Raw genomic sequence first — 27,500 nt, 5'->3', positions numbered from 1 at the left:
TCCCCTCCCCCACCTTCACCTGGATTAAACACTTCCTCACAAACAGACCACAGTCTGTCAGACTCGGCCCCCACCTTTCCACCATGCTCACACTCAGCACTGGATCCCCTCAGAGCTGTGTGCTGAGCCCTCTACTGTATGCCCTGTACACCTACGACTGTACTCCATCCCACCCAAACAACACTATCATCAAGTTTGCGGATGATACCACCGTGGTTGGGCTCCTCTCCGGAGGGGATGAACGGCATACAGGGCTGCATACAGGGCTGAAGTAGAGAACCTGTCCGCCTGGTGCTCACGGAATAATCTGACACTGAATGTACATAAAACTAAAGAACTAATTATGGACTTCAGGAAAAACAGACAGGACCACGCCCCCCTCCTCACCAATGGAGAACATGTGGAAACTGTCTCCACCATCCTCTCATCATTACTATCATCGTTACACTAATCTTTACACTCATCTTTACTATCATCTTTACACTAATCTTTACTATCATCTTTACACTAATCTTTACTCTCATCTTTACACTCATCTTTACTCTCATCGTTACACTCATCATTACTCTCATCTTTACACTAATCTTTACTATCATCTTTACACTAATCTTTACTCTCATCTTTACACTCATCTTTACTCTCATCATTACTATAATCTTTACTCTCATCTTTACACTCATCTTTACACTCATCATTACTATCATCTTTACTCTCATCATTACTATCATCTTTACTCTCAACATTACACTCATCTTTACACTAATCTTTACTCTCATCTTTACACTCATCTTTACACTCATCTTTACAATCATCTTTACTCTCATCATTACTCTCATCTTTACACTCATCTTTACACTCATCTTTACTCTCATCTTTACTCTCATCTTTACTCTCATCTTTACACTCATCTTTACACTCATCATTACTATCATCTTTACTCTCATCATTACTATCATCTTTACTCTCATCTTTACTCTCAACATTACACTCATCTTTACACTAATCTTTACTCTCATCTTTACACTCATCTTTACACTCATCTTTACAATCATCTTTACTCTCATCATTACTCTCATCTTTACACTCATCTTTACGCTAATCTTTACTCGCATCTTTACTCTCATCTTTACTCTCATCTTTACACTCATCTTTACACTCATCATTACTATCATCTTTACTCTCATCATTACTATCATCTTTACTCTCATCATTACACTCATCTTTACACTAATCTTTACTCTCATCTTTACACTCATCTTTACACTCATCTTTACAATCATCTTTACTATCATCTTTACAATCATCTTTACACTCATCTTTGCACTAATCTTTACTCTCATCTTTACTCTCATCTTTACACTAATCTTTACTCTCATATTTACACTCATCTTTAATCTCATCTTTACTATCATCTTTACTCTCATCTTTACACTCATCTTTACAATCATCTTTACTCTCATCATTACTATCATCTTTACTCTCATCTTTACTCTCATCTTTACACTCATCTTTACACTAATCTTTACTCTCATCTTTACTCTCATCTTTACACTCATCTTTACTCTCATCTTTACACTCATCTTTAATCTCATCTTTACTATCATCTTTACTATCATCTATACACTAATCTTTACACTCATCTTTACTATCATCTTTACACTAATCTTTACTCTCATCGTTACACTCATCTTTACTCTCATCATTACACTAATCTTTACACTCATCTTTACTCTTATCTTTACACTCATCTTTACTCTTATCTTTACACTCATCTTTACACTCATCTTTACTCTCATCTTTACACTCATCATTACTATCATCTTTACACTAATCTTTACTCTCATCTTTACACTCATCTTTACAATCATCTTTACTCTCATCATTACTATAATCTTTACTCTCATCTTTACACTTATCTTTACACTAATCTTTACTCTCATCTTTACTCTCATCTTTACACTCATCTTTACACTCATCTTTAATCTCATCTTTACTATCATCTTTACTATCATCTTTACACTAATCTTTACACTCATCTTTACTATCATCTTTACACTAATCTTTACTCTCATCGTTACACTCATCTTTACTCTCATCATTACACTAATCTTTACACTCATCTTTACTCTTATCTTTACACTCATCTTTACTCTTATCTTTACACTCATCTTTACACTCATCTTTACACTCATCTTTACTCTCATCATTACACTAATCTTTACACTCATCTTTACTCTTATCTTTACACTCATCTTTACTCTTATCTTTACACTCATCATTACACTAATCTTTACACTCATCTTTACTCTTATCTTTACACTCATCTTTACTCTTATCTTTACACTCATCTTTACACTAATCTTTACACTCATCTTTACTCTCATCATTACACTAATCTTTACACTCATCTTTACTCTTATCTTTACACTCATCTTTACTCTTATCTTTACACTCATCTTTACACTAATCTTTACACTCATCTTTACTCTCATCTTTACTCTCATCTTTACTATCATCTTTACTCTCGTCTTTACTCTCATCTTTACACTCATCTTTAATCTCATCTTTACTATCATCTTTACACTAATCTTTACACTCATCTTTACTATCATCTTTACACTAATCTTTACTCTCATCGTCACACTCATCTTTACTCTCATCATTACACTAATCTTTACACTCATCTTTACTCTTATCTTTACACTCATCTTTACTCTTATCTTTACACTCATCTTTACACTAATCTTTACACTCATCTTTACTCTCATCTTTACTCTCATCATTACACTAATCTTTACACTCATCTTTACTCTTATCTTTACACTCATCTTTACTCTTATCTTTACACTCATCTTTACACTAATCTTTACACTCATCTTTACTCTCATCTTTACTCTCATCTTTACTATCATCTTAACTCTCATCTTTACTCTCATCTTTACTATCATCTTTACTATCATCATTACTATCATCTTTACTCTCATCATTACTCTCATCATTACACTCATCTTTACTCTCATCTTTACACTCATCTTTAATCTCATCTTTACTATCATCTTTACTCTCATCTTTACACTAATCTTTACACTCATCTTTACTATCATCTTTACACTAATCTTTACTCTCATCGTTACACTCATCTTTACTCTCATCATTACACCAATCTTTACTATCATCTTTACTCTCATCTTTACACTAATCTTTACTCTCATCGTTACACTCATCGTTACTCTCATCATTACACTAATCTTTACACTCATCTTTACTCTTATCTTTACACTCATCTTTACTCTTATCTTTACACTCATCTTTACACTAATCTTTACACTCATCTTTACTCTCATCTTTACTCTCATCTTTACTCTCATCATTACACTCGTCTTTACTCTCATCTTTACACTCATCTTTACTCTTATCTTTACACTCATCTTTACTCTTATCTTTACACTCATCTTTACACTCATCTTTACTCTCATCTTTACACTCATCTTTACTCTCATCTTTACTCTCATCTTTACACTCCTCTTTACACTCATCTTTACTCTCATCTTTCTCTCATCATTACACTCGTCTTTACTCTTATCTTTACACTGGTCTTTACTCTTATCTTTACACTAAACTTTACTCTCATCTTTACTCTCATCTTTACACTCATCTTTAATCTCATCTTTACTCTCATCTTTACTCTCATCTTCACACTCATCATTACTCTCATCTTCACACTCATCATTACTCTCATCTTTACACTAATCTTTACTATCATCTTTACACTCATCTTTACTCTCATCTTTACACTCATCTTTACACTCATCATTACTATCATCTTTACTCTCATCATTACTATCATCTTTACTCTCATCATTACACTCGTCTTTACTCTTATCTTTACACTAATCTTTACTCTCTTCGTTACACTCATCTTTACACTAATCTTTACTCTCATCTTTACACTAATCTTTACACTCATCTTTACTCTTATCTTTACACTCATCTTTACTCTCATCTTTACTCTCATCATTACACTCGTCTTTACTCTTATCTTTACACTAATCTTTACTCTCTTCGTTATACTCATCTTTACACTAATCTTTACTCTCATTGTTACACTCATCTTTACTCTCATCTTTACACTCATCTTTACTCTTATCTTTACACTCATCTTTACTCTTATCTTTACACTCATCTTTACACTCATCTTTACTCTCATCTTTACTCTCATCTTTACACTCATCTTTACACTCATCTTTACACTCATCTTTACTCTCATCTTTACTCTCATCATTACACTCGTCTTTACTCTCATCTTTACACTAATCTTTACTCTTATCTTTACACTCATCTTTACTCTTATCTTTACACTCATCTTTTCTCTTATCTTTACACTCATCTTTACTCTCATCTTCACACTCATCTTTACACTCACCTTTACTCTCATCTTTACTCTCATCTTTACTCTCATCATTACACTCGTCTTTACTCTTATCTTTACACTCATCTTTACTCTTATCTTTACACTCATCTTTACAATCATCTTTACACTCATCTTTACACTCATCTTTACTCTCATCTTTACTCTCTTCGTTACACTCATCTTTACACTAATCTTTACTCTCATTGTTACACTCATCTTTACTCTCATCTTTACACTCATCTTTACACTCATCTTTACTCTCATCTTTACTCTCATCATTACACTCGTCTTTACTCTTATCTTTACACTCATCTTTACACTCATCTTTACTCTCATCTTTACACTCATCTTTACTCTTATCTTTACACTCATCTTTACTCTTATCTTTACAATCATCTTTACACTCATCTTTAGACTCATCTTTACTCTCATCTTTACTCTCATCTTTACACTCATCTTTACTCTCATCTTTACACTCATCTTTACACTCATCTTTACTCTCATCTTTACACTCATCTTTACACTCATCTTTACACTCATCTTTACACTCATTTTTACTCTTATCTTTACACTCATCTTTACTCTCATCTTTACTCTCTTCGTTACACTCATCTTTACACTAATCTTTACTCTCATTGTTACACTCATCTTTACTCTCATCTTTACACTCATCTTTACACTCATCTTTACTCTCATCTTTACTCTCATCATTACACTCGTCTTTACTCTTATCTTTACACTCATCTTTACACTCATCTTTCGACTCATCTTTACTCTCATCTTTACTCTCATCTTTACACTCATCTTTACTCTTATCTTTACACTCATCTTTACTCCCATCTTTACACTCATCTTTACTCTCATCATTACACTCGTCTTTACTCTTATCTTTACACTCATCTTTACTCTCTTCGTTACACTCATCTTTACACTAATCTTTACTCTCATTGTTACACTCATCTTTACTCTCATCTTTACACTCATCTTTACACTCATCTTTACTCTCATCTTTACTCTCATCATTACACTCGTCTTTACTCTTATCTTTACACTCATCTTTACACTCATCTTTACTCTCATCTTTACACTCATCTTTACTCTTATCTTTACACTCATCTTTACTCTTATCTTTACAATCATCTTTACACTAATCTTTACTCTCTATGTTACACTCATCTTTACTCTCATCTTTACACTCATCTTTACACTCATCTTTACGCTCATCTTTACTCTCATCATTACACTCGTCTTTACTCTTATCTTTACACTCATCTTTACACTCATCTTTACTCTCATCTTTACACTAATCTTTACTCTCATCTTTACACTAATCTTTACTCTTATCTTTACTATCATCTTTACTCTTATCTTTACACTCATCTTTACTCTCATCTTTACACTCATCGTTACACTCATCTTTACTCTCATCTTTACTCTCATCTTTACAGTCATCTTTACACTCATCGTTACACTCATCTTTACTCTCATCTTTACACTAAGCTTTACTCTCATTGTTACACTCATCTTTACTCTCATCTTTACTCTCATCTTTACACTAATCTTTACTCTCATCTTTACACTCATCTTTACACTCATCTTTACTCTCATCTTTACACTCATCTTTACACTCATCTTTACTCTCATCTTTACACTCATCTTTACTCTTATCTTTACACTCATCTTTACTCTTATCTTTACACTCATCTTTACACTCATCTTTCGACTCATCTTTACACTCATCTTTACTCTCATCTTTACACTCATCTTTAATCTCATCTTTACTCTCATCTTTACACTCATCTTCACTCTCATCATTACACTCATCTTTACTCTCATCTTTACTCTCATCTTTACACTCATCTTTACACTCATCTTTACTCTCATTGTTACACTAATCTTTACACTCATCTTTACTCTCATCTTTACTCTCATCATTACACTCGTCTTTACTCTTATCTTTACACTCATCTTTACACTCATCTTTACTCTCATCTTTACACTCATCTTTACTCTTATCTTTACACTCATCTTTAGACTCATCTTTAGACTCATCTTTACTCTCATCTTTACTCTCATCTTTACACTCATCTTTACACTCATCTTTACTCTCATCATTACACTCGTCTTTACTCTCATCTTTACTCTCATCTTTACACTCATCTTTACACTCATCTTTACTCTCATCATTACACTCGTCTTTACTCTTATCTTTACACTCATCTTTACTCTCATCTTTACTCTCATTATTACACTCGTCTTCACTCTCATCTTTACACTAATCTTTACTCTTATCTTTACACTCATCTTTACTCTTATCTTTACACTCATCTTTACTCTCATCTTTACTCTCATCATTACACTCGTCTTTACTCTTATCTTTACACTCATCTTTACTCTTATCTTTACACTCATTGTTACACTCATCTTTACTCTCATCTTTACACTCATCTTTACTCTTATCTTTACACTCATCTTTACTCTCATCTTTACACTCATCTTTACACTCATCTTTACTCTCATCATTACACTCGTCTTTACTCTTATCTTTACACTCATCTTTACTCTCATCTTTACTCTCATCATTACACTCGTCTTTACTCTCATCTTTACACTCATCTTTACTCTCATCTTTACACTCATCTTTACACTCATCTTTACTCTCATCTTTACTCTCATTATTACACTTGTCTTTACTCTCATCTTTACACTAATCTTTACTCTTATCTTTACACTCATCTTTACTCTCATCTTTACAGTCATCTTTACTCTTATCTTTACACTCATCTTTACACTCATCTTTAGACTCGTCTTTACTCTTATCTTTACACTAATCATTACTCTCATCTTTACACTAATCTTTACACTCATCTTTACTCTTATCTTTACACTCATCTTTACACTCATCTTTACTCTCATCTTTACTCTCATCATTACACTCGTCTTTACTCTTATCTTTACACTAATCTTTACTCTCTTCGTTACACTCATCTTTACACTAATCTTTACTCTCATCTTTACACTAATCTTTACTCTTATCTTTACTATCATCTTTACTCTTATCTTTACACTCATCTTTACTCTTATCTTTACACTCATCTTTACTCTCATCTTTACACTCATCTTTACTCTCATCATTACACTCGTCTTTATTCTTATCTTTACACTCATCTTTACTCTCATCTTTACTCTCATTATTACACTCGTCTTTACTCTCATCTTTACACTAAACTTTACTCTTATCTTTACACTCATCTTTACTCTCATCTTTACACTCATCTTTACTCTTATCTTTACACTCATCTTTACACTCATCTTTACACTCATCTTTAGACTCATCTTTACTCTCATCTTTACTCTCATCTTTACACTCATCTTTACTCTTATCTTTACTCTCATCTTTACACTCATCTTTACACTCATCTTTACTCTCATCATTACACTCGACTTTACTCTTATCTTTACGCTCATCTTTACTCTCATCTTTACACTCATCTTTACACTCATCTTTACTCTCATTATTACACTCGTCTTTACTCTCATCTTTACACTAATCTTTACTCTCATCTTTACACTCATCTTTACACTCATCTTTACTCTCATCTTTACACTCATCGTTACACTCATCTTTACTCTCATCTTTACTCTCATCTTTACACTAAGCTTTACTCTCATTGTTACACTCATCTTTACTCTCATCTTTACACTAAGATTTACTCTCATTATTACACTCATCTTTACTCTCATCTTTACACTCATCTTTACACTCATCTTTAGACTCATCTTTAGACTCATCTTTAGACTCATCTTTACTCTCATCTTTACTCTCATCTTTACACTCATCTTTACTCTTATCTTTACACTCATCTTTACTCTCATCTTTACACTCATCTTTACTCTCATCATTACACTCGTCTTTACTCTTATCTTTACACTCATCTTTACTCTCATCTTTACTCTCATCATTACACTCGTCTTTACTCTCATCTTTACACTAATCTTTACTCTCATTGTTACACTCATCTTTACTCTCATCTTTACTCTCATCTTTACTCTCATCTTTACAGTCATCTTTACACTCATCGTTACACTCATCTTTACTCTCATCTTTACACTAAGCTTTACTCTCATTGTTACACTCATCTTTACTCTCATCTTTACTCTCATTATTACACTCGTCTTTACTCTCATCTTTACACTAATCTTTACTCTTATCTTTACGATCATCTTTACTCTTATCTTTACACTCATCTTTACTCTCATCTTTACACTCATCTTTACACTCATCTTTACTCTCATCTTTACACTCATCTTTACACTCATCTTTACTCTCATCTTTACACTCATCTTTACTCTCATCTTTACACTCATCTTTACTCTCATCTTTACTCTCATCTTTACTCTCATTATTACACTCGTCTTTACTCTTATCTTTACACTAATCTTTACTCTCATCTTTACACTCATCTTTACACTCATCTTTACTCTCATCATTACACTCGTCTTTACTCTCATCTTTACACTAATCTTTACTCTCATCTTTACACTCATCTTTACACTCATCTTTACTCTCATCTTTACACTCATCTTTACACTCATCTTTACTCTCATCATTACACTCGTCTTTACTCTTATCTTTACACTCATCTTTGCTCTCATCTTTACTCTCATTATTACACTCGTCTTCACTCTCATCTTTACACTAATCTTTACTCTTATCTTTACACTCATCTTTACTCTCATCTTTACACTCATCTTTACTCTTATCTTTACACTCATCTTTACTCTCATCTTTACACTCATCTTTACTCTCATCTTTACTCTCATCTTTACTCTCATCTTTACTCTCATCTTTACACTCATCTTTACACTCATCTTTACACTCATCTTTACTCTCATCTTTACTCTCATCTTTACAGTCATCTTTACACTCATCGTTACACTCATCTTTACTCTCATCTTTACACTAATCTTTACTATCATCTTTACACTCATCTTTACTCTCATCTTTACACTCATCTTTACTCTCATCTTTACACTCATCTTTACACTCATCTTTACTCTCATCTTTACACTCATCTTTACTCTCATCTTTACACTCATCTTTACTCTCATCTTTACACTCATCTTTACACTCATCTTTACTCTCATCTTTACACTCATCTTTACTCTTATCTTTACACTCATCTTTACTCTTATCTTTACAATCATCTTTACACTAATCTTTACTCTCATTGTTACACTCATCTTTACTCTCATCTTTACACTCATCTTTACACTCATCTTTACTCTCATCTTTACTCTCATCATTACACTCGTCTTTACTCTTATCTTTACACTCATCTTTACACTCATCTTTACTCTCATCTTTACACTCATCTTTACTCTTATCTTTACACTCATCTTTACTCTCATCTTTACACTCATCTTTACACTCATCTTTACTCTCATCTTTACACTCATCTTTACTCTCATCTTTACACTCATCTTTACACTCATCTTTACACTCATCTTTACACTCATCTTTACACTCATCTTTACACTCATCTTTACTCTCATCTTTACACTCATCTTTACTCTCATCTTTACACTCATCTTTACACTCATCTTTACTCTCATCTTTACACTCATCTTTACTCTCATCTTTACACTCATCTTTACACTCATCTTTACACTCATCTTTACTCTCATCTTTACACTCATCTTTACTCTTATCTTTACACTCATCTTTACTCTTATCTTTACACTCATCTTTACACTCATCTTTACTCTCATCTTTACTCTCATCTTTACACTCATCTTTACTCTTATCTTTACACTCATCTTTACTCCCATCTTTACACTCATCTTTACACTCATCTTTACTCTTATCTTTACACTCATCTTTACACTCATCTTTACACTCATCTTTACTCTCATCTTTACTCTCATCTTTACACTCATCTTTACTCTCATCTTTACACTCATCTTTACTCTTATCTTTACACTCATCTTTACACTCATCTTTACACTCATCTTTACTCTCATCTTTACACTCATCTTTACACTCATCTTTACACTCATCTTTACTCTCATCTTTACTCTCATCATTACACTCGTCTTTACTCTCATCTTTACACTCATCTTTACTCTCATCTTTACACTCATCTTTACTCTCATCTTTACACTCATCTTTACACTCATCTTTACACTCATCTTTACTCTCATCTTTACACTCATCTTTACACTCATCTTTACTCTCATCTTTACTCTCATCTTTACTCTCATCATTACACTCGTCTTTACTCTCATCTTTACACTCATCTTTACTCTTATCTTTACACTCATCTTTACTCTTATCTTTACACTCATCTTTACTCTTATCTTTACACTCATCTTTACACTCATCTTTACTCTCATCTTTACTCTCATCTTTACACTCATCTTTACACTCATCTTTACTCTCATCTTTACTCTCATCATTACACTCGTCTTTACTCTTGTCTTTACACTCATCTTTACTCTCATCTTTACACTCGTCTTTACACTCGTCTTTACACTTATCTTTACACTAATCTTTACTCTCGTCTTTACACTCGTCTTTACACTTATCTTTACACTAATCTTTACTCTCATCTTTACACTCATCTTTACACTCATCTTTACTCTCATCATTACACTCGTCTTTACTCTCATCTTTACACTAATCTTTACTCTCATCTTTACACTCATCTTTACTCTCATCTTTACACTCATCTTTACTCTTATCTTTACACTCATCTTTACACTCATCTTTAGACTCATCTTTACTCTCATCTTTACTCTCATCTTTACACTCATCTTTACTCTCATCTTTACACTCATCTTTACACTCATCTTTACTCTCATCTTTAATCTCATCTTTACACTCATCTTTACACTCATCTTTACTCTCATCTTTACTCTCATCTTTCTCTCATCATTACACTCATCTTTACTCTTATCTTTACACTGGTCTTTACTCTTATCTTTACACTCATCTTTACTCTTATCTTTACACTCATCTTTACACTAAACTTTACTCTCATCTTTACTCTCATCTTTACTCTCATCTTTACTCTCATCTTTACACTCATCTTTAATCTCATCTTTACTCTCATCTTTACTCTCATCTTCACACTCATCATTACTCTCATCTTTACACTAATCTTTACTATCATCTTTACACTCATCTTTACTCTCATCTTTACACTCATCTTTAATCTCATCTTTACTCTCATCTTCACACTCATCATTACTCTCATCTTTACACTAATCTTTACTATCATCTTTACACTCATCTTTACTCTCATCTTTACACTCATCTTTACACTCATCATTACTATCATCTTTACTCTCATCATTACTATCATCTTTACTCTCATCATTACACTCGTCTTTACTCTTATCTTTACACTAATCTTTACTCTCTTCGTTACACTCATCTTTACACTAATCTTTACTCTCATCTTTACACTATTCTTTACACTCATCTTTACTCTTATCTTTACACTCATCTTTACACTCATCTTTACTCTCATCATTACACTCGTCTTTACTCTTATCTTTACACTAATCTTTACTCTCTTCGTTACACTCATCTTTACACTAATCTTTACTCTCATTGTTACACTCATCTTTACTCTCATCTTTACACTCATCTTTACTCTTATCTTTACACTCATCTTTACTCTCATCTTTACACTCATCTTTACACTCATCTTTACTCTCATCTTTACACTCATCTTTACTCTCATCTTTTCTCTCATCATTAGACTCGTCTTTACTCTTATCTTTACACTCATCTTTACTCTCATCTTTACTCTCATCTTTACACTAATCTTTACTCTTATCTTTACTCTCATCTTTACTCTTATCTTTACACTCATCTTTACTCTTATCTTTACACTCATCTTTACTCTTATCTTTACACTCATCTTTACACTCATCTTTACACTCATCTTTACTCTCATCTTTACACTAATCTTTACTCTTATCTTTACTCTCATCTTTACTCTTATCTTTACTCTTATCTTTACACTCATCTTTACTCTTATCTTTACACTCATCTTTACACTCATCTTTACACTCATCTTTACTCTCATCTTTACACTCATCTTTACACTCATCTTTACACTCATCTTTACACTCATCTTTACTCTCATCTTTACTTTCATCATTACATTCGTCTTTACTCTTATCTTTACACTCATCTTTAATCTCATCATTACACTCATCTTTATACTAATCTTTACTCTCATCATTACACTCATCTTTACTCTCATGATAGTAATTTTTACACTCATCTTTACACTCATCATTACTCTCATCTTTACTCTCATCATTACTCTCATCATTACTCTCATCATTACTCTAATCTTTACTCTCATCTTTACACTCATCTTTACACTCATCTTTACTCTCATTACACTCATCTTTACACTCATCTTTACACTCCTCATTACTATCATGATTACTATCATCTTTACTCTCATCTTTACACTAATCTTTACACTAATTTTTACTCTCATCTTTACTCATCTTTACTCTCATTTTTACACTAATCTTTACACTCATCTTTACACTCATCTTTACTCTCATCTTTACACTAATCTTTACACTCATCTTTACTCTCATCTTTACTCTCATCTTTACACTAATCTTTACTCTTATCTTTACTCTCATCTTTACACTCATCTTTACTCTCATCTTTACTCTCATCTTTACACTCATCTTTACACTCATCTTTACTCTCATCTTTACTCTCATCTTTACTCTCATCATTACACTCGTCTTTACTCTTATCTTTACACTAATCTTTACTCTCTTCGTTACACTCATCTTTACTGTCATCTTTACACTCATCTTTACACTCATCTTTACACTCATCTTTACACTCATCTTTACTCTCATCTTTACTCTCATTGTTACACTCATCTTTACTGTCATCTTTACACTCATCTTTACTCTTATCTTTACACTCATCTTTACTCTCATCTTTACACTCATCTTTACACTCATCTTTACTCTCATTGTTACACTCATCTTTACTGTCATCTTTACACTCATCTTTACTCTTATCTTTACACTCATCTTTACTCTCATCTTTACACTCATCTTTACACTCATCTTTACTCTCATCTTTACTCTCATCATTACACTCGTCTTTACTCTTATCTTTACACTCATCTTTACTCTCATCTTTACACTCATCTTTACACTCATCTTTACTCTCATCTTTACTCTCATCATTACACTCGTCTTTACTCTTATCTTTACACTAATCTTTACTCTTATCTTTACTCTCATCTTTACTCTCATCGTTACACTCATCTTTACTCTTATCTTTACACTCATCTTTACTCTTATCTTTACACTCATCTTTTCTCTTATCTTTACACTCATCTTTACTCTCATCTTCACACTCATCTTTACACTCATCTTTACTCTCATCTTTACTCTCATCATTACACTCGTCTTTACTCTTATCTTTACACTCATCTTTACTCTCATCATTACACTAATCTTTACTCTCATCATTACACTCATCTTTACACTCATCTTTACTCTCATCTTTACACTCATCTTTACTCTCATCTTTACACTCATCTTTACACTAATCTTTACACTCATCTTTACTCTCAACTTTACTTTTATCTTTACTCTTATCTTTACTCTCATCTTTACACTAATCTTTACTCTCATCATTACACTCATCTTTACACTCACCTTTACTCTCATCTTTACTCTTATCTTTACACTCATCTTTACACTAATCTTTACACTAATCTTTACTCTCATCATTACACTCATCTTTAATCTCATCATTACACTCATCTTTATACTAATCTTTACTCTCATCATTACACTCATCTTTACTCTCATGATAGTAATTTTTACACTCATCTTTACACTCATCTTTACACTCATCATTACTCTCATCTTTACTCTCATCATTACTCTCATCATTACTCTAATCTTTACTCTCATCTTTACACTCATCTTTACACTCATCTTTACTCTCATTACACTCATCTTTACACTCATCTTTACACTCCTCATTACTATCATGATTACTATCATCTTTACTCTCATCTTTACATTAATCTTTACACTAATTTTTACTCTCATCTTTACTCATCTTTACTCTCATTTTTACACTAATCTTTACACTCATCTTTACACTCATCTTTACTCTCATCTTTACACTAATCTTTACATTCATCATTACACTCATCTTTACACTCATCTTTACACGCATCTTTACTCTCATCATTACACTAATCTTTATTATCATCTTTACACTAATCTTTACTATCATCTTTACAATCATCTTTACTCTCATCTTTACACTCATCTTTCCTCTCATCTTTACACCCATTTTAAGCCCACCTTTACACTCATCTTTACACTCAACCACACATTATTACAGAGGGTTCGGTCACCACTACAAATAAAAGAGGTGACAATGAACAGTCCTGCTGACTTCCTCAATGCAGTGGACAGAATGATAAACTGCTATAGGATATCTGCTTTAGAACTTTGATCTGGATCTCGAGCCGAATCTGAACCACTCCAGTGTATAAAGAGAGAATCCTGCTCCACGTGATCAAATGCTTTCCAGCCTGAGTGATGTTAGCACCTCTGGGGGATCACGAGGGTGGGATCATGTTTATTATACATCTGTCATGTATTAAAAAACGAATAATGTGTCTAATTAGTATACTGACCAGTTCTTCCTCACACATAACTGATCTGATTTTATGTAGCTCTTGGTTATAACAGATCTAATTCAGTTTGTAATGTCAATATTTTTGTAAATAAATCTGGTCCATGAGTATGAGAAAGCTCTAGATCTAAATTATAAAGGTGGTCAGTTTGGGTTTTTCTTTCGGTGCACTTTATGAAATAATCATTTCTCTTTATTCACTGTCTTTATTCACTCCTGCACACCTCACCATGTCAGTCCTGAGATCTGACTTTATTCCACACATTCAGTTATTCTAGTTCAGATAAATCTAATGAAACAATAATGAGGTATTAAGGTGTGAGGGACAGTAAAAAGAGTGTGTACCTGCTACACTGAAGGTCATTGATAAGAGGCGTGGCCTGAATTAACTATCACCACTATACTCATAGTCTCTAATTAATGGAAGAAGATTCTTGTCCAGAAAAAGTATTTTAGTTACTAAAAAATAGTCTATTTAGTCTATTTTATTTTTACTAAAAAATATTAAAATTAATAAAAATAATAGTCTGTTATGGCACTATAATGTCAGTATTATAGTTATTGTGTGTGTGTACCTTTCTGGCAGTGTGTTCCATCGTACCCCAGTGCACAGTCACACTCGTACTCATCTTGTTTGGGTCTGCAGGTTCCTCCGTTAGCACACGGGTTCTCTACACACGGGTGGGGCGTGTTCATCACGTTCACACCCACCACATGGCCGGTCACCACAGCAACCTCACGGTCATTCAGGGTGATCTACATGCAAGAAGCAGGGATGAACAACATGGAATCTAAACGCTTCTGATTCTGATTCTGATACTGAAGTAGAAATGCAGCTGAGACCAAACTTCACACCTCATACACACAGCATGGGTCAGGGAACAGGCCAAGAATTCCCAGGAACAAGAGTCTGAAAGGACTGACCAAACCTCAAAACACCAGCAAAGAGCTGAAGCTGCCAGACTATGAACAATACATGGTTAAAAGTATGTGCACCCCTGATGTTTACATTTACAGCACTGGACAGACTCTCATGTCCAGAGCTTAGAAGTCTGAATGAATACATAACTAGGGTCAGTGGGACATAGTGAGGAAACCATACATCAATAGGGTCAGTGGGACAGACTTAGGAAACTATACATTACTAGGGTCAGTGGGACAGACCGAGAAAACTATACATCACTAGGGTCAGTGGGACAGACCAAGGAAACCATACATCACTTGGGTCAGTGGGACAGACTGACGAGACCATATATCATTAGAGTCAGTGGGACAGATTGAGGAAACCATACATCACTAAGGTCAATGGGACACAGACCAGAGACACCATATATTACTAGGGTCACTGGGACAGACTGAGGAGACCAAACATTACTAGGGTCAGTTGGACAGACTGAGGAGACCATACATCACTAGGGTCAGTGGAACACAGACCAGGGACACCATACATCAGTAGGGTCAGTGGGACAGACTGAGGAGACCATACATCACTAGGGTCAGTGGAAAAGACTGAGGAGACCATACATCACTAGGGTCAGTGGGACACAGCTATTTGCCAACAACAAATCAAAGAAAAGCCAGTGAAGTGATGAAGTGCTTTGAAAGACTGGTCAGAGACTTCATCACTGCAGGTGCAAACACATCTCATCCTCCATCACCCTCAGCACTGGAGCTCCTCAAGGTTGTGTTCTGAGCCCCCTGCTGTACTCACTGTACACTTATGACTGTGTGGCCACTTCCAACTCCACCACCATCATTAAGTTTGCTGATGACACTGTTGTATTGGGCCTGATCTCGAACAACGATGAGACGGCCTACCTATAGGAGATTAAAAACCTGGAGAGCTGGTGCCAGGTGAACAACCTACTCCTGAACATCAGCAAGACTAAGGAGTTAATAGTGGACTTCAGTACAAAGCAGGAGCGGTCATACCAACCGACCATGATCAGCGGAACCCCAGTGGAGAGAGTGGACAGCTTCCGGTACCTAGGTGTTCACATCACGCAGGACTTGACTTGGTCCTGTCATACCAACACCCTTGTGAAGAAGGCCCGGCAGCGTCTATACCACCTGAGACATTTTAAGGAGTTTAAACGTTCAGGGAAGCGCGTCCGCTCCGTGAAGGCAAACACAGAGAGAATGAGGAGGAGCTTCTTCTTTTATTTTATTTATATTTATTTATTTATAGTATATTTTATTTTTACTTTATTTTCTATTTTTATACTTTTAAGATACTCTAGTTTTATTTTTATCTTTATTTTTATGGATCTCTTTTTTTCACATACTTTTTATAAATGTTTACATGCCGGACAGTCGTACAAAACATTTCACTGCATGTTGTACTTTGTCTGTATATGTATGTGACAAATAAAATTTGAATTTGAATTTGAATTTGAAATAGCTGAACACAACAAGGGCTTTCTCCAAATTCAACTGATTCTGAAGCTTTTATGAATTCTGCACTCAAAACCTCCTGAACAGAAACCCTCAGAACATCATAAATCCACAGAACTGGTGCTGTCTCCTGCAGACCTGATGCAGATTATCAAGGCCTTCATTAGCTGTACTAGGTGTGTTTCAGCTAGAACACAAGATACCTGAACTGACCCGGGGTATGTCCAGTGTCACGGGTCACTGCATGTGAAATATATGGCTCAAAAGAACAGTGCAAAAAGTGAAGAGATCATCGTCCTTCATAAAGAGGAAGAGGAGAGAGAGTGAAGGCACTGTCCAGTCTTCCTGCTGGTCTTCTGCAGTCACTTGAGATTTTTTTTTACCTTTCTGAGAAATCTTTTTGCAGCCATTTATAGCTTCCTTTTTCTGCCCTGTCCATATAGCATAACCTCTGGTCCATTCACTGTCACTTTAACTAATGCTGGGAACACTCAGGGCCTTCATGATCTATCCTCTGATTCATTAGAGTTACATTTTAAAAGTAAAAAAAAAATACTCTGAATTTGTACATTTATGTAAAGTTAACATTGTCCATTATCCATGACCACAGCTTCTAACGCTGCCCTGCAAGGAAGAAGCCTCTAGTTCAAGCCAAAAAAGCAAAAAAAGGTCAGAGAGAAGTTTGCAGGATCTCCAGCCTGGTGGATCAGTGATATCTGACTACATGAAACTGATTATAATGACCAGCACTGTGAATCATGGGTCAGCACCTTCACACTGTTTCACTGGAAAAGGGAATGAAGCACTTCAGAAAAAAGACAGCATCATCAACCAGGGGCATCAAAAAGGTGCAACAACTGGGGCAACAACCAGGGGCAACAACCAGGGGCTACACCACAAGACATCAGGCTGAGGATGAAGAAACTCCTAGAGCTTCCAGCAGAACAAGAAATGAGAAAGAACAGTGAGGGTGGTCAGCACAATGCCCCAAGCTGAACCCAACAGACTGACCCCCACAGACTGAACCCTACAGACTGACCCCCACAGACTGACCCCCACAGACTGAACCCTACAGACTGAACCCTACAGACTGACTCTTACAGACAGAACCCCACAGACTAAACCCCACACACTGAGCCCCTACAGACAGAACCCTATTGACTGAGCCACACAGATTGAACCCCACAAACTGACCACCTCAGACTAAACCCCACAAACTGACCCCCTCAGACTGAACCCCACAAACGGACCCCCTCAGACTAAACCCCACAAACTGACCCCCTCAGACTGAACCCCACAAACTGACCCCCACAGAAAAAGGTGTGCCTGAAACATCTGACCCTCTTAGCTTCTATTCTGAAATGACCCCTTATTCATAACACAGGAAATTGACATTAACATGAAAAGTGTCATGAATAGTGTGTGTGTGTGTGTGTGTGTATACCCTCTGAATATCTCCACTGAATGGTCTGATCACTCCAGCGCAGCCTTTTGTGGAGTCATAGTCAGGAACTCCACCAATGTAGAGAGGAGAACTGCATTTAATCTGAGTAAACGCACCCTTCACACACACACACACACACACACACAATAATTAATAATTCTAATAATAATATCTTCAAACTTGACATGATGATATTAATAAAACCTTAATCATAAAAATCACCGCAATATTACTTACTACACATGAACAGTATACAATGAGTAATATAGGAATACTCCCCCCCCCCCCCACCCCACACACACACACACACACACACACACAGTTAGCACATTTTACCTCAGCACTGCCCTCTACTGGATGCTGATTGTCCACCTGCAGGACTCCACTTTTAGCCGTTCGAGACACTCTTAATTCATGCCATATGTTCAACCTGACAGGCTGCTCACTCCTGAAACACACACACACACACACACAGTGAGAGAGAGAGTATGTGTGTGGGTTTTATTCCTCTTCCTTCTCTACACAGCAGGTGTACCATAGTTTATTGTAGTGCTTTAAGAGTGTGTGTGTGTTTAATAATGCAGTTGGAGAATATGTATAGTAATTCTTTAGGATAACTGGTGTGAGTATAAAGCACAGAGATGGGCGTTTCTTCACACTAAACACACACAGCTCGTTTAACTACACACTGATTGACGGGCAGAGAAGTGTATGTGTGTTGTAGGGGGCGTGGTCACACGTCATGAGTGTCACACTGTGCATGAGGTTACGCCTGTGAGGGTTTAATGAGAGAACATAAGATACAGCACTCTGACCTGAGGACGGCAGCTCCAGAGCCACAGTCGAAGTGGAACTCCACTGCCCCACCCACCAGGACAATGGACAGGAAGTCACGGCTGTACTGGTCATGGCTGTAGAGCAGAGTTCCATCCTGACCGCTGGGTTTGAAAGTGATGTGGAACTCCATGAAGGAAAGATAGGAGTGTGGCTGCTGAGGCCAGGGGGCGCTGACGTACGACTGCACATGCTCACTGAAGCGGGGCAGAGACAGCAAGAAGCCTGGCACACAGAGGATGTGGGTCAGAGTGTGTGTGTGTGTGTGTGTGTGTGTGTGTGTGTGTGTGAGACTCACTCTCCTCACAGTGAACTCCTCGGTATCCCAGAGGACAAAGGCAGGTGTAGTTATCTGCACGAGTTGGGAAACACACGCCATTGTGCTCACACACCACCTTGTCACACACACTGGTACTGCACTCACCTGTAACACACACACACACACACACACACACGTCCACATGCTGTTACACTGCCTAACATTGTGTGCTTGTGTGTGTGCATCTTACCAATGTCTGCTCCACTGAGGGCATGTCCCTGAGGCCAGGGTCTCAGATCAGTGTGTCTCCCATTTATTGACAGGCTCTGGACACACCCCCAAAAGCCCTGATTGGTTCCTACTGCCTTCACAAGCCAGTAAACACTAGGAGCCCCGCCCACAAACAGGGGAGTGTGGAAGGTTATTTTGGTATAGTGACCCTGTAACACACACACACACACACACACATACACACGTTTTTTAACTCATTAGGGACAAATATAAATTGAAATTTTAAACTTCATTTATTTTTATTCAGAATTTTTTTCTTTAAAGCTGTTTGTCCATGCCAGTTGTTTAACGTGTGATACAAATAAAATTGACTTGAAGTGATGTGTGTGTGTGTGTGTGGTGTTACCAGTGAGTAACCAGACACAGGGGTATCATTGTCCAGTCGGAGCCAGCCATAAACTCTGTCTCTGAAGAGAGTGACTGTGTGCCACTGACCAATCACAACAGAGCTGTCACTGATGATCTGCCCTGCCCCTGTGCCACAATTAAACCTGAACACACAAATTTAGTAACAGGTATTAGTGGAGGTGTTGAGGTGTTAGTGGAGGTGTTAGTGGAGGTGTTGAAGTGTTAGTGGAGGTGTTGAGGTGCTAGTGGAGGTGTTGAGGTGTTAGTGGAGATGTTGAGGTGTTAGTGGTGGTGTTAGTGGAGGTGTTGAGGTGTTAGTGGAGGTGTTGAGGTGCTAGTGGAGGTGTTGAGGTGCTAGTGGAGGTGTTGAGGTGTTAGTGGTGGTGTTAGTGGAAATGTTGAGGTGTTAGTGGAGATGTTGAGGTGTTAGTGGTGGTGTTAGTGGAGGTGTTGAGGTGTTAGTGGTGGTGTTAGTGGAAATGTTGAGGTGTTAGTGGAGGTGTTGAGGTGGTGTTAGTGGAAATGTTGAGGTGTTAGTGGAGATGTTGAGGTGTTAGTGGTGGTGTTAGTGGAGGTGTTGAGGTGTTAGTGGAGATGTTGAGGTATTAGTGGTGGTGTTAGTGGAGGTGTTGAGGTGTTAGTGGAGATGTTGAGGTGTTAGTGGAGGTGTTGAGGTGTTAGTGGAGATGTTGAGGTGTTAGTGGTGGTGTTAGTGGAGGTGTTGAGGTGTTAGTGGAGGTGTTAGTGGAAATGTTGAGGTGTTAGTGGAGGTGTTGAGGTGGTGTTAGTGGAAATGTTGAGGTGTTAGTGGAGATGTTGAGGTGTTAGTGGTGGTGTTAGTGGAGGTGTTGAGGTGTTAGTGGAGATGTTGAGGTATTAGTGGTGGTGTTAGTGGAGGTGTTGAGGTGTTAGTGGAGATGTTGAGGTGTTAGTGGAGGTGTTGAGGTGTTAGTGGAGATGTTGAGGTGTTAGTGGTGGTGTTAGTGGAGGTGTTGAGGTGTTAGTGGTGGTGTTAGTGGAGGTGTTGAGGTATTAGTGGTGGTGTTAGTGGAAATGTTGAGGTGTTAGTGGAGATGTTGAGGTGTTAGTGGAGGTGTTGAGGTGTTAGTGCAGATGTTAGTGGAGGTGTTGAGGTGTTAGTGAAGATGTTGAGGTGTTAGTGGTGGTGTTAGTGGAGATGTTGAAGTGTTAGTGGTCATGTTACTGGAGGTGTTGAGGTGTTAGTGGAGGTGTTGAGGTGTTAGTGGAGATGTTGAGGTGTTAGTGGAGATGTTGAGGTGTTAGTGCAGGTGTTAGTGGAGATGTTGAGGTGTTAGTGCAGATGTTAGTGGAGGTGTTGAGGTGTTAGTGAAGATGTTGAGGTGTTAGTGGTGGTGTTAGTGGAGATGTTGAAGTGTTAGTAGTTGTGTTACTGGAGGTGTTGAGGTGTTAGTGGAGATGTTGAGGTGTTAGTGGTGGTGTTAGTGGAAATGTTGAGGTGTTAGTGGAGGTGTTAGTGGAGATGTTGAGGTGTTAGTGGAGGTGTTGAGGTGTTAGTGGAGGTGTTGAGGTGTTAGTGGTGGTGTTAGTGGAGGTGTTGAGGTGTTAGTGGAGATGTTGAGGTGTTAGTGCAGATGTTAGTGGAGGTGTTGAGGTGTTAGTGAAGATGTTGAGGTGTTAGTGGTGGTGTTAGTGGAGATGTTGAAGTGTTAGTAGTTGTGTTACTGGATGTGTTGAGGTGTTAGTGGAGGTGTTGAGGTGTTAGTGGAGATGTTGAGGTGTTAGTGCAGGTGTTGAGCTGTTAGTGGTGGTGTCAGTGGAGATGTTGAGGTGTTAGTGGAGGTGTTGAGGTGTTAGTGGTGGTGTTAGTGGAGATGTTGAGGTGTTAGTGGAGGTGTTGAGGTGTTAGTGGTGGTGTTAGTGGCGGTGTTGAGGTGTTAGTGGAGATGTTGAGGTGTTAGTGCAGATGTTAGTGGAGGTGTTGAGGTGTTAGTGAAGATGCTGAGGTGTTAGTGGTGGTGTTAGTGGAGATGTTGAAGTGTTAGTGGTCGTGTTACTGGAGGTGTTGAGGTGTTAGTGGAGGTGTTGAGGTGTTAGTGGAGATGTTGAGGTGTTAGTGGAGATGTTGAGGTGTTAGTGCAGGTGTTAGTGGAGGTGTTGAGCTGTTAGTGGTGGTGTTAGTGGAGATGTTGAGGTGTTAGTGGAGGTGTTGAGGTATTAGTGGTGGTGTTAGTGGAGATGTTGAGGTGTTAGTGGCAGTGTTAGTGGTGGTGTTAGTGGAGGTGTTGAGGTATTAGTTGAGGTGTTAGTGGAGATGTTGAGGTGTTAGTGGAGATGTTGAGGTGTTAGTGGAGGTGTTGAGGTGTTAGTGGAGGTATTGCTGTGTGAGCGGAGGTGTTGAGGTGTTAGTGGTGGTGTTAGTGGAGATGTTAGTGGAGGTATTGCTGTGTTAGCGGAGGTGTTGAGGTGTTAGTGGTGGTGTTAGTGGAGGTATTGCTGTGTTAGCAGAGGTGTTGAGGTGTTAGTGGTGGTGTTAGTGGAGATGTTGAGGTGTTAGCAGAGGTGTTGAGGTGTTAGTGGAGGTATTGCTGTGTTAGCGGAGGTGTTGAGGTGTTAGTGGTGGTGTTAGTGGAGGTGTTGAGGTGTTAGTGGTGGTGTTAGTGGAGGTGTTAGTGGAGGTATTGCTGTGTTAGCGGAGGTGTTGAGGTGTTAGTGGTGGTGTTAGTGGAGATGTTAGTGGAGGTATTGCTGTGTTAGCAGAGGTGTTGAGGTGTTAGTGGTGGTGTTAGTGGAGATGTTGAGGTGTTAGCAGAGGTGTTGAGGTGTTAGTGGTGGTGTTAGTGGAGATGTTAGTGGAGGTATTGCTGTGTTAGCGGAGGTGTTGAGGTGTTAGTGGTGGTGTTAGTGGAGGTATTGCTGTGTTAGCGGAGGTGTTGAGGTGTTAGTGGTGGTGTTAGTGGAGGTGTTGAGGTGTTAGTGGAGGTGTTAGCGGAGGTGTTGAGGTGTTAGTGGTGGTGTTAGTGGAGGTGTTGAGGTGTTAGTGGTGGTGTTAGTGGAGGTGTTAGTGGAGGTGTTGAGGTGTTAGTGGAGGTGTTGAGGTGTTAGTGGTGGTGTTAGTGGAGGTGTTGAGGTGTTAGTGGTGGTGTTAGTGGAGGTGTTGAGGTGTTAGTGGTGGTGTTAGTGGAGGTGTTGAGGTGTTAGTGGAGGTGTTGAGGTGTTAGTGGAGGTGTTGAGGTGTTAGTGGAGGTGTTAGTGGAGGTGTTGAGGTGTTAGTGGAGGTGTTAGTGGAGGTGTTGAGGTGTTAGTGGAGGTGTTGAGGTGTTAGTGGAGGTGTTAGTGGAGGTGTTGAGGTGTTAGTGGAGGTGTTGAGGTGTTAGTGGAGGTGTTAGTGGAGGTGTTGAGGTGTTAGTGGAGGTGTTGAGGTGTTAGTGGAGGTGTTAGTGGAGGTGTTAGTGGAGGTGTTGAGGTGTTAGTGGAGGTGTTGAGGTGTTAGTGGAGGTGTTAGTGGAGGTGTTGAGGTGTTAGTGGTGGTGTTAGTGGAGGTGTTGAGGTGTTAGTGGAGGTGTTAGTGGAGGTGTTAGTGGAGGTGTTGAGGTGTTAATGGAGGTGTTAGTGGAGGTGTTAGTAGAGGTGTTAGTGGAGGTGTTGAGGTGTTAGTGGAGGTGTTGAGGTGTTAGTGGAGGTGTTAGTGGAGGTGTTGAGGTGTTACTGGAGGTGTTGAGGTGTTAGTGGAGGTGTTAGTGGAGGTGTTGAGGTGTGAGGGAGGTGTTGAGGTGTTAGTGGTGGTGTTAGTGGAGGTGTTGAGGTGTTAGTGGAGGTGTTAGTGGAGGTGTTGAGGTGTTAGTGGAGGTGTTAGTGGAGGTGTTGAGGTGTTAGTGGAGGTGTTGAGGTGTTAGTGGAGGTGTTAGTGGAGGTGTTAGTGGAGGTGTTAGTGGAGGTGTTGAGGTGTTAGTGGAGGTGTTAGTGGAGGTGTTAGTGGAGGTGTTAGTGGAGGTGTTGAGGTGTTAGTGGAGGTGTTAGTGGAGGTGTTAGTGGGGGTGTTGAGGTGTTAGTGGAGGTGTTGAGGTGTTAGTGGAGGTGTTAGTGGAGGTGTTGAGGTGTTAGTGGAGGTGTTGAGGTGTTAGTGGAGGTGTTAGTGGAGGTGTTGAGGTGTTAGTGGAGGTGTTGAGGTGTTAGTGGAGGTGTTAGTGGAGGTGTTGAGGTGTTAGTGGAGGTGTTAGTGGAGGTGTTAGTGGAGGTGTTGAGGTGTTAGTGGAGGTGTTAGTGGAGGTGTTAGTGGAGGTGTTGAGGTGTTAGTGGGGGTGTTGAGGTGTTAGTGGAGGTGTTGAGGTGTTAGTGGAGGTGTTAGTGGAGGTGTTAGTGGAGGTGTTGAGGTGTTATTGGACAGGAAGTGAAGTGATTGGTAGAGCAAGTGACCTGTAATGAAGTTTCCTGCGCACCAGAGCAAGAGACATGAAATCTCCTCGACCGTGTTCATTCTCTCCACAGTACAACAACAGACCATCCTCAGAGTCCGTCTGATACACACACACAAACACACACATACACACACACATACACACACACACACACACATACACACACACACATACACACACACACATACACACATACACACACATACACACACACACACACACACATACACACACACACATACACACACACACACACACACACACATACACACACACACATACACACACACACACACACATACACACAAACACACACACACAAACACACACACAAACACACAAACAATTCTTTTAGTACATGATTTTATTAGCTGTGAATATTCTGAAGGAGTTATTGTACATGTTAAGTGTTTAGAGAGAGAGAGAGAGAGAGACAGTAGGTTTGACCTTGAACTCCAGAGAGATATGGAAGCTCTGGTATGATTTCTTCAGAGGTTCAAATGCCATGTGAGAAAATCCATAAAACCTTGGAAACCGTATTGACACACCTACATGGAAACACATTAGTCACATATACACACACACACACACACACACAATGTATGTAAAGACATTGTAAGTGGACACAGCGCCCTCTGGTGGAGTTCTTACTGAGTAACACTTCAAGTGAAGATGTGGACAGTGTACATGTACAGACCATTCGGTCATTCTCAGTAGGGTAAAGCAGCACTCTGAATCAGAGCAGTGTGAGAGTGTGTGAGATGTGAGGAGGTGTGAGAGTGTGTGAGATGTGAGGAGATGTGAGGAGGTGTGAGATGTGAGGAGGTGTGAAGAGGTGTGAGATGTGAGGAGGTGTGAGATGTGAGAAGATGTGAGAAGGTGTGAGATGTGAGGAGGTGTGAGATGTGAGGAGGTGTGAGATGTGAGGAGATGTGAGATGTGAGGAGGTGTGAGATGTGACACGTGAGGAGGTGTGAGATGTGAGGAGGTGTGAGATGTGAGGAGATGTGAGATGTGAGGAGGTGTGAGATGTGACACGTGAGGAGGTGTGAGATGTGAGGAGGTGTGAGATGTGAGGAGGTGTGAGATGTGAGGAGATGTGAGATGTGAGGAGGTGTGAGATGTGAGACGTGAGGAGGTGTGAGATGTGAGGAGGTGTGAGATGTGAGGAGGTGTGAAGAGGTGTGAGATGTGAGATGTGAGGAGGTGTGAGATGTGAGGAGGTGTGAGATGTGAGGAGATGTGAGGAGGTGTGAGATGTGAGGAGGTGTGAGGAGACATGAGGAGGTGTGAGGAGATGTGAGGAGGTGTGAAATGTGAGGAGATGTGAGGAGGTGTGAGGAGACATGAGGAGGTGTGAGGAGACATGAGGAGATGTGAGGAGGTGTGAGATGTGAGGAGGTGTGAGATGTGAGGAGATGTGAGGAGGTGTGAGATGTGAGGAGGTGTGAGGAGACATGAGGAGGTGTGAGGAGATGTGAGGAGGTGTGAAATGTGAGGAGATGTGAGGAGGTGTGAGGAGACATGAGGAGGTGTGAGGAGACATGAGGAGGTGTGAGGAACAGTGAGGAGGTGTGAGGAGCTGTGAGATGTGAGATGTGAGGAGGTGTGAGATGTGAGGAGGTGTGAGATGTGAGACATGAGGAGGTGTGAGATGTGAGGAGGTGTGAGATGTGAGGAGGTGTGAGGAGGTGTGAGATGTGAGATGTGAGGAGGTGTGAGATGTGAGGAGGTGTGAGATGTGAGGAGATGTGAGGAGGTGTGAGATGTGAGGAGGTGTGAGGGGACATGAGGAGGTGTGAGGAGGTGTGAAATGTGAGGAGATGTGAGGAGGTGTGAGGAGACATGAGGAGGTGTGAGGAGACATGAGGAGGTGTGAGGAACAGTGAGGAGGTGTGAGATGTGAGGAGGTGTGAGATTTGAGGAAATGTGAGGAGATGTGAGGAGATGTGAGGAGGTGTGAGGAGAAGTGAGGAGACATGAGGAGGTGTGAGGAGAGGTGAGGAGGTGTGAGATTTGAGGAAATGTGAGGAGATGTGAGGAAGTGTGAGATGTGAGGAGGTGTGATGAGATGTGAGGAGGTGTGAGGAGACATGAGGAGGTGTAAGGAGAAGTGAGGAGACATGAGGAGGTGTAAGGAGAAGTGAGGAGACATGAGGAGGTGTGAGGAGACATGAGGAGGTGTAAGGAGAAGTGAGGAGACATGAGGAGGTGTGAGGAGACATGAGGAGGTGTAAGGAGAAGTGAGGAGACATGAGGAGGTGTGAGGAGACATGAGGAGGTGTAAGGAGAAGTGAGGAGACATGAGGAGGTGTGAGGAGAAGTGAGGAGATGTAATGAGATGTTTCAACTGTTTATTTTTCTTCTCTTCACTCTGTTCTTTTCTGAAATCCAGATTT

General features: G+C 38.7%; 1 protein-coding gene across 2 annotated transcripts in view; it reads right to left on the bottom strand.

Moving 5' to 3' along the window:
- The window catches only part of LOC131343786 (pikachurin), a 51,482-nt gene that overhangs the window by 10,304 nt on the left and 13,678 nt on the right, over positions 1–27,500 (bottom strand). For both annotated transcript variants that reach the window (XM_058375717.1, XM_058375718.1), the window contains 9 exons: positions 25,549–25,649; positions 25,100–25,200; positions 20,703–20,847; positions 20,316–20,505; positions 20,105–20,230; positions 19,788–20,031; positions 19,309–19,420; positions 18,973–19,089; positions 15,710–15,890 (listed from right to left, as the gene is read on the bottom strand). In XM_058375717.1, coding sequence (XP_058231700.1) covers positions 15,710–15,890; positions 18,973–19,089; positions 19,309–19,420; positions 19,788–20,031; positions 20,105–20,230; positions 20,316–20,505; positions 20,703–20,847; positions 25,100–25,200; positions 25,549–25,649 — 1,317 coding nt within the window. The remainder of the gene's footprint in view (positions 1–15,709; positions 15,891–18,972; positions 19,090–19,308; positions 19,421–19,787; positions 20,032–20,104; positions 20,231–20,315; positions 20,506–20,702; positions 20,848–25,099; positions 25,201–25,548; positions 25,650–27,500) is intronic.

This window comes from Hemibagrus wyckioides, linkage group LG22 (genome assembly GCF_019097595.1).
Source record: "Hemibagrus wyckioides isolate EC202008001 linkage group LG22, SWU_Hwy_1.0, whole genome shotgun sequence".
Classification (NCBI taxonomy): Eukaryota; Metazoa; Chordata; class Actinopteri; order Siluriformes; family Bagridae; genus Hemibagrus; species Hemibagrus wyckioides.
The sequence above is the reverse complement of the archived record's forward strand: the minus strand, read 5'-3'. Positions and strand labels throughout refer to the sequence as shown.